At 36.0% G+C, this 12,766-nt stretch overlaps 1 protein-coding gene across 1 annotated transcript; it reads right to left on the reverse strand.

Moving 5' to 3' along the window:
* Nucleotides 1-4,931: 4,931 nt before the first annotated feature.
* On the reverse strand, nucleotides 4,932-10,435 carry LOC101024406 (olfactory receptor 2B6-like). The gene has a single exon (XM_021937075.2). The coding sequence runs from the start codon at nucleotides 8,348-8,350 to the stop codon at nucleotides 7,412-7,414; it is 939 nt and encodes a 312-aa protein (XP_021792767.1). The 5' UTR covers nucleotides 8,351-10,435; the 3' UTR covers nucleotides 4,932-7,411.
* Between the last annotated feature and the right edge of the window lie 2,331 nt (nucleotides 10,436-12,766).

Consider the following 12,766-nt stretch of genomic DNA (forward strand, 5'->3'; position numbering starts at 1 on the left):
GAAAGAGCTGTCACACGAACAGGGCTGAAACGTGCCCTTTCCTCATTCACCACATTGCAGGCAACAAAAAGGAGTGAAGGGCTGCTGCCCTTTGGGGAGCCCAGACCTAAGAGCTCCCTGAGCCAGGGCTGTGACACCCACTTTGGGCTCTGTGGTTCCTGGCATCTCTAAGTTTCTGGGCACCACTGCATTCCGCAGCATCAGCCATGGAAGCTGCTTGCAGTACACCTGGTCAAGCTGCAGCCTTGCAGGGAGCTGGCGACTGTGTTGGTGCCTGGAATTGCCTGCCCTGCCGCAGCAAGCATGCCTGGCTGTGTGCAGTAGCTGGACCCCACACTTTCTTGCTCATATATGCCTTGCTGCTCCACTTGCCCTTGGCAGGTATGGGATTCAGGCTGGTAGTGTGAGCTGAGCACAGCCTGCCAGGCTGAGTGGGCCAGTGGGCCTGAGGAAAACTTGGGCATAGGTGCCACTAGTGACAGAGGATTTTGTTGGTGAAGCGATACCCCAAGGATCCCATAACATAATCATGAGAAAATATCAGACAAACCATGATTGAAGTGCATTTTATAACATACCTGAGCAGTACTCAAAATTATCAATATCATGAAAAACAAGAAAACAGATTCAGGAAACTGAAACATGACAACTAAATGCAATGGAGTGTTCTGGATTGAATTTTGCAACAAAAAAAAGAACATTAAAGAAAATCCTGCTGAAATCCAAAGATAGTCTGGAGTTTTGGTGATAGTAAGATACCAATGTTAGTTTCCTGATTTTGAAAAATAAACCAGAGAAATGTAACATTAAGGGAAAGTGAAACTGGGTGAGGGGTATTTGGGAATTCTCCATGCCATCTTTGCAACTTTTCTGTAAGGCTAAAATTATGTCAAAACAAAGCATGTATGAAAAATGTATTACACAGATGGAAAGGAACAAGATGTCCAACTAGATGCAGCCAGGAAGCACCGCTTTCACTGAAAGAGACCAAATTATTGAGTAAATCAGCATAAATTGGACAGAACGTAGGAAAGAAAATGCTGAGCGTGGAGAGGCAAAGCTGAAGCTGAGGCTGTAGAGACAGAAAGCTGGGAACTCTGCAGGTGGGATGGCTGCTGGAAAATTGGTGAATGAGGGAACTGAGGGACAGCTCACTCTTGTCATAGACCTCTGGGATCCTAGCTACAAGAGACTCCATGCCCCCCATAAATGCATTAGCTGGCAGGGGGATCTCCCTGGGGAAGGTTAACACCGCTTCCTCAACCCCTTCACACACAGACACTCACAGATCATGTAAATGGAAACTCTTCAGAGGATGAGGGAGAATGAAACTCTCTGAGTGTCTTGGTATCAGCAACAGCACAGGTTAGTAATAAGCATTGAGGCAGGGAAATTGATCTCATATCAGGTATAATTGAATGTGAATCACAGGGAAAATGGAGAGATGTATTGGGATCAAGTGGTACTTCGGTTTTCCCATTAGCCAAAATACGTCCCAGAACTTTCTAAATCAGCTAGTGCAATGAACTATACTGAATTTTTATTCATGACTTCATTACGCTACTAAAAGATAAAGTCTCTACTCCAGCTTCTAGGTTAATAGTAGCAAAGTATAATATGCCTATTTAAAATGGTCCTATTACCTAAAAAAGTTGATCTCATGGAAGTAGAGAGTAGAAGAGTGGTTACCAGAGGAGCTGGATAGGATAGCGTGAAGAGGGGAGTGAGGAGAGTATGATCAATGGATACAAAGTTAGAGTTAGGATGAATAAGTTGTAGTGTTTCATTGCACCATAGCGTAACTGTTGTTAACAATAATAAAATAGGCAGAACATCAAAATATCAAAATAGACAGAAAAGAGGATTTTGAATGATCTCATCACAAAGAATCGATAAATATTCAAGGAGATGAATATGCTAATTACCCTAATTTGGTCTGTCCACATTGTATATGTGTATCAAAACTTCACATCGTGTCTCATAGGTATGTACAATTATATGGGAAGTAAAAGTAAAATGGAACTAAATAAAGTAAAATAAAATGGTCCTGCAACATTTCAGCCAGAAAGAAAGGAAAACATATTTTAGGCAGAAGGACAGTGGAAAAGAGAAGATAATATTTGATGTTTGATTTTCACAGTTAATGCAAAACAAAAGGGGTAGAACAAAAGTCTATGCCATTTTCACCAATAGAACCATTTTGGAATAGGATCACAAAAAATCAGGCTATAAATTACTGCTAATAAGAGCTGACAATTGACTACAGCCAAATAATGAGTTCAAAAGCATTTTAGCATGTTCCATTTTCAGATTTTTAAAAGATAGTAATTAAAACAATGAATAATTCAGTCGCAACTTTATGTTAAAGGCATAGTTAAATGCATAGATAGAACTATTCAAAGGAGTTTCATTGACAGTACATCATGTGAAAATCCTTTATTATAAATATTTTAAAAGGAATGCATCTCAAACTTTTTTCCTTCAGCCGTAAAATCTTTGTTTCAGGCAAGATGTTTGTTAAAGTACTTGGTATACTGACTGCCATTTAAATATTTAAAGACTTTTTTTGGATAGTTCTCTCAAATAGAAAAGACAACTTGGTCATTTCTTGCCAATTATGAATTTTAAAATACAATCTTAATTATAATACGATATAATGTTCATACCAAGAATTGTGCTCATGCAAATTGAATGTATTAATCAGAAAATAATTTATGTTAACATATTCATTAGTTCATATAGAAAAGCCACACAATACCTTTACACTAACAAAGCTGTTGATGTACATAGATGACCAGTCAAAATTACACATTAATAGCCTTATAATGTGACCTGTCAGATGTGCCCATTTGCCTAAGAGTCACTTAGTGAATTCAGATTCAGTCATTAGTTGGTACTCTTTCTAGCAAAATAGCTTCTACGGATTCAAGAAAGAAATGATTAGAGGATTTGCTGCATTTAAGAATTTGCAATCTGAGATAATGAATCCCCTGAGATGGAAGGAGGTGATGTCCCCATGGTGCAGTTAACTCTACTGTTTGCTCAGTGGGAGGATATTGGAATCATAGCAAGATAAGAAATTCCAGAAACAAATTTTAAAGTAGTTTCTCTGCCAAAACATTTGAATCCTCCCTATTGCCCACTGAGCCCTGGCTTCTCACTATCCTAATGCAGACAACATATCACATATATTAAAACAACCTTAAATTGGACACTTATCAGTATTTCTCATAAATACTATTATTTTACTTTGAAGAGCTTTTCTGGGGAAAGGGGATTACAGACTCTAAGACTTAGAAGTGTCTGCAGAAACTCCTATAGTCCACTTTCCAATATTAATTCTTGTTAAAATGTATATGATATATCATACTAAGTATGGTATGCATAAACCCTTTATCTTAATATAACATGATGTTAAATGTTAGATCTCTTTAATGTCTCCAAAAAGGAAATGCTAAAAATTCATTTAGATTTATCCTTTATAAATAAAATTTTTTGATAACAATTAATTCTCTTTTTGCAATCAATGTCTTTTTTTTAATTATACTTTAAGTTCTAGGGTACGTGTGCACAACTTTTTTTTTTTTTTTTTTTTGAGATGGGAGTCTCACTCTGTTGCCCGGGCTGGAGTGCAGTGGCACAATCTCCACTCACTTTAACCTCCGCCTCCCAGGTTGAAACCATTCTTGTGCCTCAGCCTCCCAAGTAGCTGGGACCACAGGTGCATGCCACCACACCTCGCTAATTTTTGTCTTTTTAGTAGAGACGGGGTTTTACCATGTTGGCCAGGCTGGTCTTGAACCCCTGACCTCAGGTGATCTGCTCACCTCGGCCTCCCAAAATGCTGAGATTATAGGCATGGGCCACTGCTCCCGGCCAATTGATGTCTATTTCTTCTTGTAGATAATTAGTAACATCTTCCACAGAATTTGACTTCAGTTTCTCTGGAGTCCTTTTAACTTCTGTTTCAAAAACTACTTTCCTTGATATTAAAGTTGTTGAAATAATCTACACCTTCTGCTCAATCCTGCAGACTTAAAACATCAACACCACTGTCTTTGGCTCATCTTTTTCCCAGAGGACACACATTTAACAAAATTTCCAAGTTAACCTCCTATGTTAATCTCTCACACTTTCCCCATCTTTTTCATTTTTACTTCTCTTATCCTACTAGAGAGCCTCATTATCTATTGCATAGATTGTTGCAGTACACTTAACTAATTTCCCGTGTTTTTCTACTCCAAATGGTTTTTTACTTTACTAAATGTAGTCATAAAATAAAGGTCTTATATAGTCTCAGGGCTTAAAATCCTTCAAGTTCTCATCTCCTATAGAAACACACATTCTTTAATATCAGCCTTGGTTCTGGTTCCTGGTTCTAGTTCAACATATATCCTCCTTTCAGTCTTCCATATTGCCCCATGTGATTTCAGATGGAAATACTGAATTCTTCATGATTTCGAATGTATAATTTTAAATTTCCATCATTTTTGCAAGTAGTTTGTTATAAGGTGGAAAAAGCATGAATTTTTGGCACTTGAAAGCTTTCAAATTCCAGTTCTGACATACACTATGCAAGCTCAAGAATTAGTGAACCACATTTTCATTATCTATCAAATGTGGCTAATGCATACCTTAAAGGATTATTGAAAGATTAAATAAGACCATACATAAAATGTGTTTAACACTTTTACTGACTCATGGCAGCTTTTCAATAGTTGTGAGTTCTCCTTTTTAACATAACTTTTTGATTATGATTATGATATTTCCTCAGCCAGTGATGTCTTACTATATACTCCTATTAAATATTAAAATTTTTATTTGCCTTTTGAAAATATTTTTAATTTAATTCTTCTTTGAGTACTTTAATTAGTCGTCTTTTTTCATTCCAAAGGCACATTCCTTTTTTTTTTTTTTTGCTTTTATGTCTACATTATTATTTTTATTATACTTTAAGTTCTAGGGTACATGTGCACAACGTTCAGGTTTGTTACATAGGTATACATGTGCCATGTTGGTTTGTTGCACACATTAACTTGTCATTTACATTAGGTATTTCTCCTAATGTTATCCCTTCTCCTGTCCCCTACCCCACTACAGTCCCCGGTGTGTGATGTTCCCCGCCCTGTGTCCAAGTGTTCTCATTGTTCATTTCCCACCTGTGAGCAAGAACATGTGGTGTTTGTTTTTCTGCCTTTGTGACAGTTTGCTCAGAATGATGGTTTCCAGCTTCATCCATGTCCCTGCAAAGGACATGAACTCATCCCAAAGGCACATTCTTGAAGGTGCGTGTTAGCACTTCTTGCCTTGCAGTTATTATGCTATGCAGATCTGAGAACATCTCTAATATGGAGAGAGCCACTGTTAAACCTTCCTGAGTTCTACCCTAAATATTTTCCCCAATACATTTTTAGTGTCTTTAAAACTAGGGTTAAAATGCTTTGCTTTCTTCCATTTGTTATTTAGGAAAGGCCTACTTGCTTGGGGGAAATAAAACCTTTAGATCACTTTCCTTGAAAGGCAATCTCAGAATCGCTCATGCTTTACACAAAAGGTAGAGCATGCTTTCTCTTTCAAGTATAATGTGTCCCTTCTCTTCTACAGAATTTTTCAGAAGTTGACTGAAGTATCCTTCATGCTGTAGCATACTGAGCAGTATATATTCCCTGGAAATGCAAAGTCCAAATAAAACCTTTCTGTGGGCTTTCCAGACCACTGTTCTGAGTAATCTTTATTCTGAGATTTTTGCACGTAATTCTTAGGAAATCCTGATTTTTCACTGTGTCTAGATTTCACTCATGCCTCTGAAATGAATATTTTTTACAGGCCTTGAAGGTAGTATATACATTAGCTAAGGACAGAGTATAACTTGAGAAAGAGTCAGATGAACTGTAATGAGTTTTTATAGCAAAGCTTTTGACAAAAATCTTTCTGGGCTTTGCCCTCAAAACTAGAAATTACTATATACTTCTGTATGTAAGACTAAGTTAGACAAAGGATACCTCAACTAATAAAAATGATCAAAGCTATTGTTTAACACTACAGAATTAGGTCATGTGATTGTGTGTGCATGGGTATAAAATTTGAAAACATTTTTCTGGCAGTCAACCAGAAATAGGCCAATTTTAAAGTTACTTAAATTTTTTTCCAAACTAAATATATAAAATTTCAATGATTTGAGGATCTGTACCAGCACCAGATGATCTGTTATTTTTCAACAAGTGTATCTGGTTTGCAGTTGATTCTTGTTTGAAACAGCATGAAGTTTTCCTTCTAATTATTGACTTAGATCTTGATCATACCAGAAGTTATGACAGAAAAGTCCAAATGACCTTTTGTTTTTCTTACAAGTATTTACTTCTTCACTACACAACACCGTGTTGAACTCTCAACATATTAATTCAACACCAAGTAAATATAAAATCTATTCATTTACTCTCATAAATTGCAACTAATTTCATGACAAAGTTTTAAGTTTTGGGGTGTGAGTCCTAGAATTAAGCTTTAGCACTTTCAACTTTTAATAATACAGGTTTTGTTCAACATTTACATCAGTAAAAAGATACTTATATTGTTTGTGGAGGTAATCAAGTTTCCTTTTGTTCCAGAAATGCAAATTATTTTTTTCTGATACTGATTCTAACACAGTCAGTTCCAAAAGGCATTCCTGGCTGTTCCAAATTGTGCGCAGAAATGCTTCCAGGTTGTATTTAATTACTAATGTCACTTTCTTGTTATCTCACTGATTTGAAGACTTATTATTATAGTATGTAAAAGGAAAGTGTCAGACACTTTTTCATACTTTTTGTCCCACTATTCCACTCATTTCAAAATTTAATAATAAATTATTTAATTAAAATACAAAATCACTGCATATTTATTTGTTAAAAAAGAATTACACTGAATTTTAAAGAAGAAATAGTATCTACATAAATTGGGGTTGATATCTCATAAATATGAGATTCATGATTCTTCCAAAGTATAACGTTCTTCCCATTGAATGCCCAGTGTAGCCACAGTGCCCATTTAAACTTGGGATAACTCGCAGAGAGTGACGTAATGTTTCTCAGGTGACTCTGACAGGAGGCTCATTGATGAGTGGTTGCCATACTATTTTTACAATTAGCTTGAACTAATGAATTCATTTTACTAATACTTTTTCTACGTAACACAGTTACTATCTCCATATGTACCAACCAGTATAGAACTATTTTAATATATTTCCATAATATAATGTGCATACTAGCCAAATATAATCCTTGCTGGACATGTTTACAAAGAGTCTCAGAGACATAACATATTTTGCAAGAACATGTAAACCGATATTTGATTATGAGACAAGAATTTGTTAGAGAAAACCATAGCAACCTACTCTAATTGTTCAATAATTTCATTTGATGTCTACCGACTATCACTTAAAGCTGAAAATGCTCCTCACCAGGTGGCATAATGCCCCCTTCACATCCTTATTCCGCAGGGTGTAGATAAAGGGGTTGAGTGTGGGAGTCACCACTCCATAGAAGAGGGCCATGAACTTGGGTTGATCCCTTGAGATGGAGGACGGGGGCTGAAGGTACATGCTGATGGCTGGGCCATAAAATAACAAAAGTACAATAAGATGGGAGGAGCATGTCCCAAAGGCCTTTTTCCTTCCCTCAGAAGATTTGATCTTAAATACAGCATGTCCAATACTAGCATAGGAAGCAAGAATTAAGCATAGTGGAACAGCTAACATAAAAATGCATACCACAGAGAGTGTGAGCTCGTTAGAACCTTTTTCACCACAGGCATTCTTTATCAGAACAGGAATCTCACACACTAAGTGATCCAGCTTATTGAGACCACACAGTGGCAACCGTAATGTAGCAGTGGCCTCAGAGACAGCATAGGTTATTCCAATTAGCCACACGGTGGAAACTAATAGGATACAAATGCGCTGATTCATGATGAGGGTGTAGTGAAGAGGTCTGCAGATGGCCACATAGCGATCGAAGGACATGAGAGCCAAGAGCAAACATTCTGTGCCCCCCATTATGTGAAAGAAATAAAGCTGAACTGCACACCCCGTATAGCTGATGGTCTTCTTAGAGCTTCCCAGGTTAACCAGCATCTGAGGGACAATGCTTGTGGTGTAACACATGTCCAAAAAGGAGAGGTTGGCGAGGAAGAAATACATGGGGCTGTGAAGACGAGAGTCTAACCTGGACACCAGAATGATTGTGATGTTTCCCATCATGGCTATGGGGTACGTTATAAGAAGACTAGTGAACAGAGGAAGCTCTAGCCAAGGGCGGTCTGCAAAGCCTAGCAGAATAAATTCTTCAGGACGGCTTTCATTAATTAGTGGCATTATCTTCAATTCGTTTCACCTGTCGTAGGGATGCGGCAAGGAAGTTAGAGATACGGGCATTGACAAAACATGGTGATGCATTGATTGTCTACTTACAGATGACAGGGTGCAGTAACCTGGGGTCAGAATAACATAAAACATCTGGTATCAGGTGATCTTATTTTCCTACGTGACACTACAAATTAAAGGCAGTTATCGTAATCCAGTAACCCAACCATTTTGAAATGGAATTTCTTCCTCTGTGTAAGAAGGTTGACAATAACTATCATTCTTGAGTGAGGTGAAGATTAAATACAAAGTAAAAGTGGCTGTACAGTTTTCAAACTTTGAGTTGCATACAAATCAGCTGAGGAGGTTGCTAGAATGAAATTTATTGTTTCTTATCTTTAGGTGTCTGATAGAGTAAATGTGTCCTGGGGCTGAGGAACAGGATGATTCATTTTCAGAAACCCTGCTGCAAGGCATTGCTGAAATGTTAAGAAGAATAAACATATTGAGGTAGCAATGGTAGGAGAAAAAGGAGGAGAAAACCTGGAGTCATATGAATCAAGATAGCGTTGTCCAGCTCCAACTAGTTGGTTGAATAATATATAATCTCCAAGGGAAGCAAGAAGGCTTTTGGATTAAACAAATCTATCTCAGCGATTTGAAACTGAACAAGAAAATTAAATACTTTTATTGTCCGTTTTCTCAAGTATAAATTGAGAGAATTAACCTACAATGACAAAGTTTCCCTATGCTCAGGAATTTTGTTTTGCATTCTTGGGCTTTTATTCATTACGATTTAGTTCAACCTTTGGGCATTTGATATTTTACGTTAAATTTTAGCTAGCATTCATTTTGAAAACAAATTTTTATTCAATGAGATTATCATCTTGTTTTAGTATAAGAGTTTGGATAGTTGTCGTGACCTACTGATTGTACATAACTACAAATATGTCTTTTAGTTCCAAGTGACTGCTGTCAGGACAAAAGTCGACGTCCTGGTTTAGGCTCAGAGACAGTCAAATCTGAAATTATTTCACGACCTTTCAAGACCTTTCCTTTTTTTTTTTCAGCTAAAAAGTACATTGATATACCAACATCAGCTAGTTTAGTGAAGCAGTATTTTGAGAAAGTTAATTTTTTGCTCATATGCTTTTAGTGGTGACATGTGTTTTATGAGATCACAGTTCTCTGCAGGATGAGAAATATTCAGTCAAAAAGTTAAGATAGCATCTCCGTAACAACATTCTGAGTCACTCTGCCAGTCAATTAGTTGTTTCATGGTAGCAGATTACATTTATAAGTTTATAAAGCACAGCTTCCACATTCTCTGCTTCATTACATCTTCAAAGTCATCCTCTGACGTGTCACACAGAGCTACTCAGGGCTAACATGTGAATGTTGCCCTTTGATTATATGCTATCTTAGGCCAGAAGTGTGCAAAACAATAATAATACTCTTTCCAACTAGTCCTTAGTGAAACCTCTGTGTCAAACACCCCCATATGCTTTTTATACCATTAAATCATTTAGTATCCATCCCCAAATGCTATGACAACGAAAATTTTGGTATCCATATTTTAAGATATCGTTAATCATTTGTTTCCATACTCTGCTAATAACTAAGACCATTCTAAAGATTGAAAAGTAATCGCTGCTTTAAATGAGGTAATGAAATATTGAGACTATAAACGAGGGTTGTTCCTGAATAAGGTGACCCCTTTCACATTATTCGACCTTGATTTAATCAAGATGTTATATGAGTGCATCAAATTTAAAAATATGTCTTGGCTTGAGTGCTTTTTCAGATGAAAATCTGTGTTGGAAATGGAAGATGAAATAAAGGCATGATATAAACTAATTTGATGTCAAAATAAATACAGTCATGCATAGCCTAACAAGAGCGATATAGTCTGAGAAATGCATTGTTAAGTGGTTTTGTCATTGTGGGAACATAATAGAGTGCACTTAGACAAACCTAGGTGGTATAGCCTACTACACACTGAGGCTATATGATACAGCCTATAGCTCCTAGGCTACAAATTTGTGCAGCATGTTACTGTACTGAATACTGTAGACAATTGTAATACAATGGTAAGTATTTATGTATTAAGCATATATAAACATAGAAAAGGTACAATAAAATATGATATAAAAGATAAAAAATGGTATACCTGTATTGGGCACTTACCATGAATGGAGCTTGCAGGACTTCAAGTTGCTCTGGGTGAGTGAGTGAGTGAGTGAGTGCTGAGTGAATGTGAAGGTCTAGACCACTACTGAACACTACTTTAGACTTTGTAAACACTACATTTAGCCTACACTAAAATTACTAAAAAACATTTTCTCTCTTTAACAATAAATTCATTTTAGCTAACTACAACATTTTTACTTCATAAACTTCTTAATTTCCTTAGCTTTTTGAGTATTTAATAACACTTAAAACATACAGCTGTACAAAAGTATGTTCTTTGCCTATATCCTTATTCTATAAATTTTTTTTTTTTAACTTGTTAAACTTTTTTGTTAAAAATGAAGACACAAACACACACATTAGCCCAGGCCTACGCAAGGTCAGGATCATCAATATCATTGTCTTCCAGCTCCACACCTTGTCCCACTGGAAGGTTTTCAGGGGCAATAACATGCATGAAGCTGTCATCTCCTATGATAATAATAACAATATCTTCTTCTGGTATACTTGCTGAAAGACTTGTGTGAGGCTGTTTTACTGTTAACTTTTTAAAAATAAGTAGGAGTATAAAAATCATAAAAAGTATAGTACAGGAAAAATATAAACCAGTAACATATTTGTTTATCATCATCAAGTATTATGTACTGCACACAATTGTATGTGTTATTCTTTTATATAACTGGCAGTGCAGATTTGATTACACCAGCATCACTGCAAACACCTGAGTAATGTGTTACATTTGACATTATCATAGATACAGTGTCATTAGGAAATAGGAATTTTTTAGCTCTGTTATAATCTTATGGGACCAGTGTCGAACACCTGGTCAGTCATTGATGAAATGAAAATGTCATTATGTGGTGCATGCCTGTATTCTGAGAATTGCAAATTACACTATTAAATAATTTCACTGTTAGATACCTACTATCTATTTCTTTAACATTGTTATGTTCACCTTTTATATTTTTTCTACCAGGGACCATCCTTCAATTTTTAAAAGAGTAATTTTAGATTTGATCCTTCATGAATTCTTCCATAATTATAACAAATTATAACTACCTTTAATGACAATATTCACTCCAGTTTGTCTTCTGCAATTTTATTAAATTCATATTATTTGGGATTTTGTTATCTTATTAACTTTATTAAGTATAGTTTGTGTGTGAGTGATGGTTACCCAGAGCTCCTCCATTTCTCTGGACATTTCCCTGGAGACATCAGAGTGGGAATGACTAATCAATGTGATTTAATTTTGAAATATATTTAAGCTCTGTAATTCTATTCTTAGAGCTCATATTTTTTTTCTCATGTCATTCTTGTATTTTATTTCTTTTAGCTTTGGGATTTTATCTGTCTTTTGGATCTTATACTTCAAGAAATTTTTCATCACTATTTTACTATATGGGGATCTACTTAACTACAAATGTTTAAAGCCACTTTATTAAGGTGCCAGACCCATGAGTTGAGTAAATCTCTTTCCTCACGGGGTCCCAACATAACGTAGGGCTCCTTGGACTATTAGAAAATGACATTCTTTACTTACCACAGGTCAGAAACCCTGTACAGGGACTGTGTAGGCAAGGTAGAAGGTCAGTTCCCCAAGGGGTTTTTATTGGATCTACAAGTCAAGTTTCATTCCTTAAAGGAAAACACACCATTCCAGTCAAAGCCTTGGTAAAAAAAACAATTTCTGCAATTGTGTCCTGTTATAAAAGAAAACAGATTCTTATTGCACTTATGCAAATAAATATATTGCCATAAGTTAAGAATACTCACAAATAGTCTCCAAATTCTGGAGAAATCAGGTAGAGAGAAAAAAATATGCTCCAATTTTTTTTTTTTTTTTTCCCCAGAAGTATGCTTTACTCAATTGCTAAAAACTGTAAATAGCTCAAAGTAAAAGTTTTCTTGACTCTGGAAAACAAAACAAAGGATTAGCAACTTTTTAAGCAAAGTCAAAATGATTAGTTTATTCTTTTAGTTTAGTTTATGCAGTTAACTCCTGGTCTGTTTGGTATTCATGAACATTCCAGTTCTTCATGAGAGTTGCAAAAGTTGTTTCCTATATTCTAATGTCACAATTTCCAAAGTTATCAGAAACCCGCATTTAAGAACATCCATTAGAGTTGTATAGCTGACTATAAACCACCTTTTGAAGAGGATTAAAACAAGATAATTGTCTGTAGATGACAAAATGCCTTACGACAGCCACAGGCAAAAACATGATCGACAAAGAAA

This window comes from Papio anubis, chromosome 6 (assembly GCF_008728515.1).
Source record: "Papio anubis isolate 15944 chromosome 6, Panubis1.0, whole genome shotgun sequence".
Lineage (NCBI taxonomy): Eukaryota > Metazoa > Chordata > Mammalia > Primates > Cercopithecidae > Papio > Papio anubis.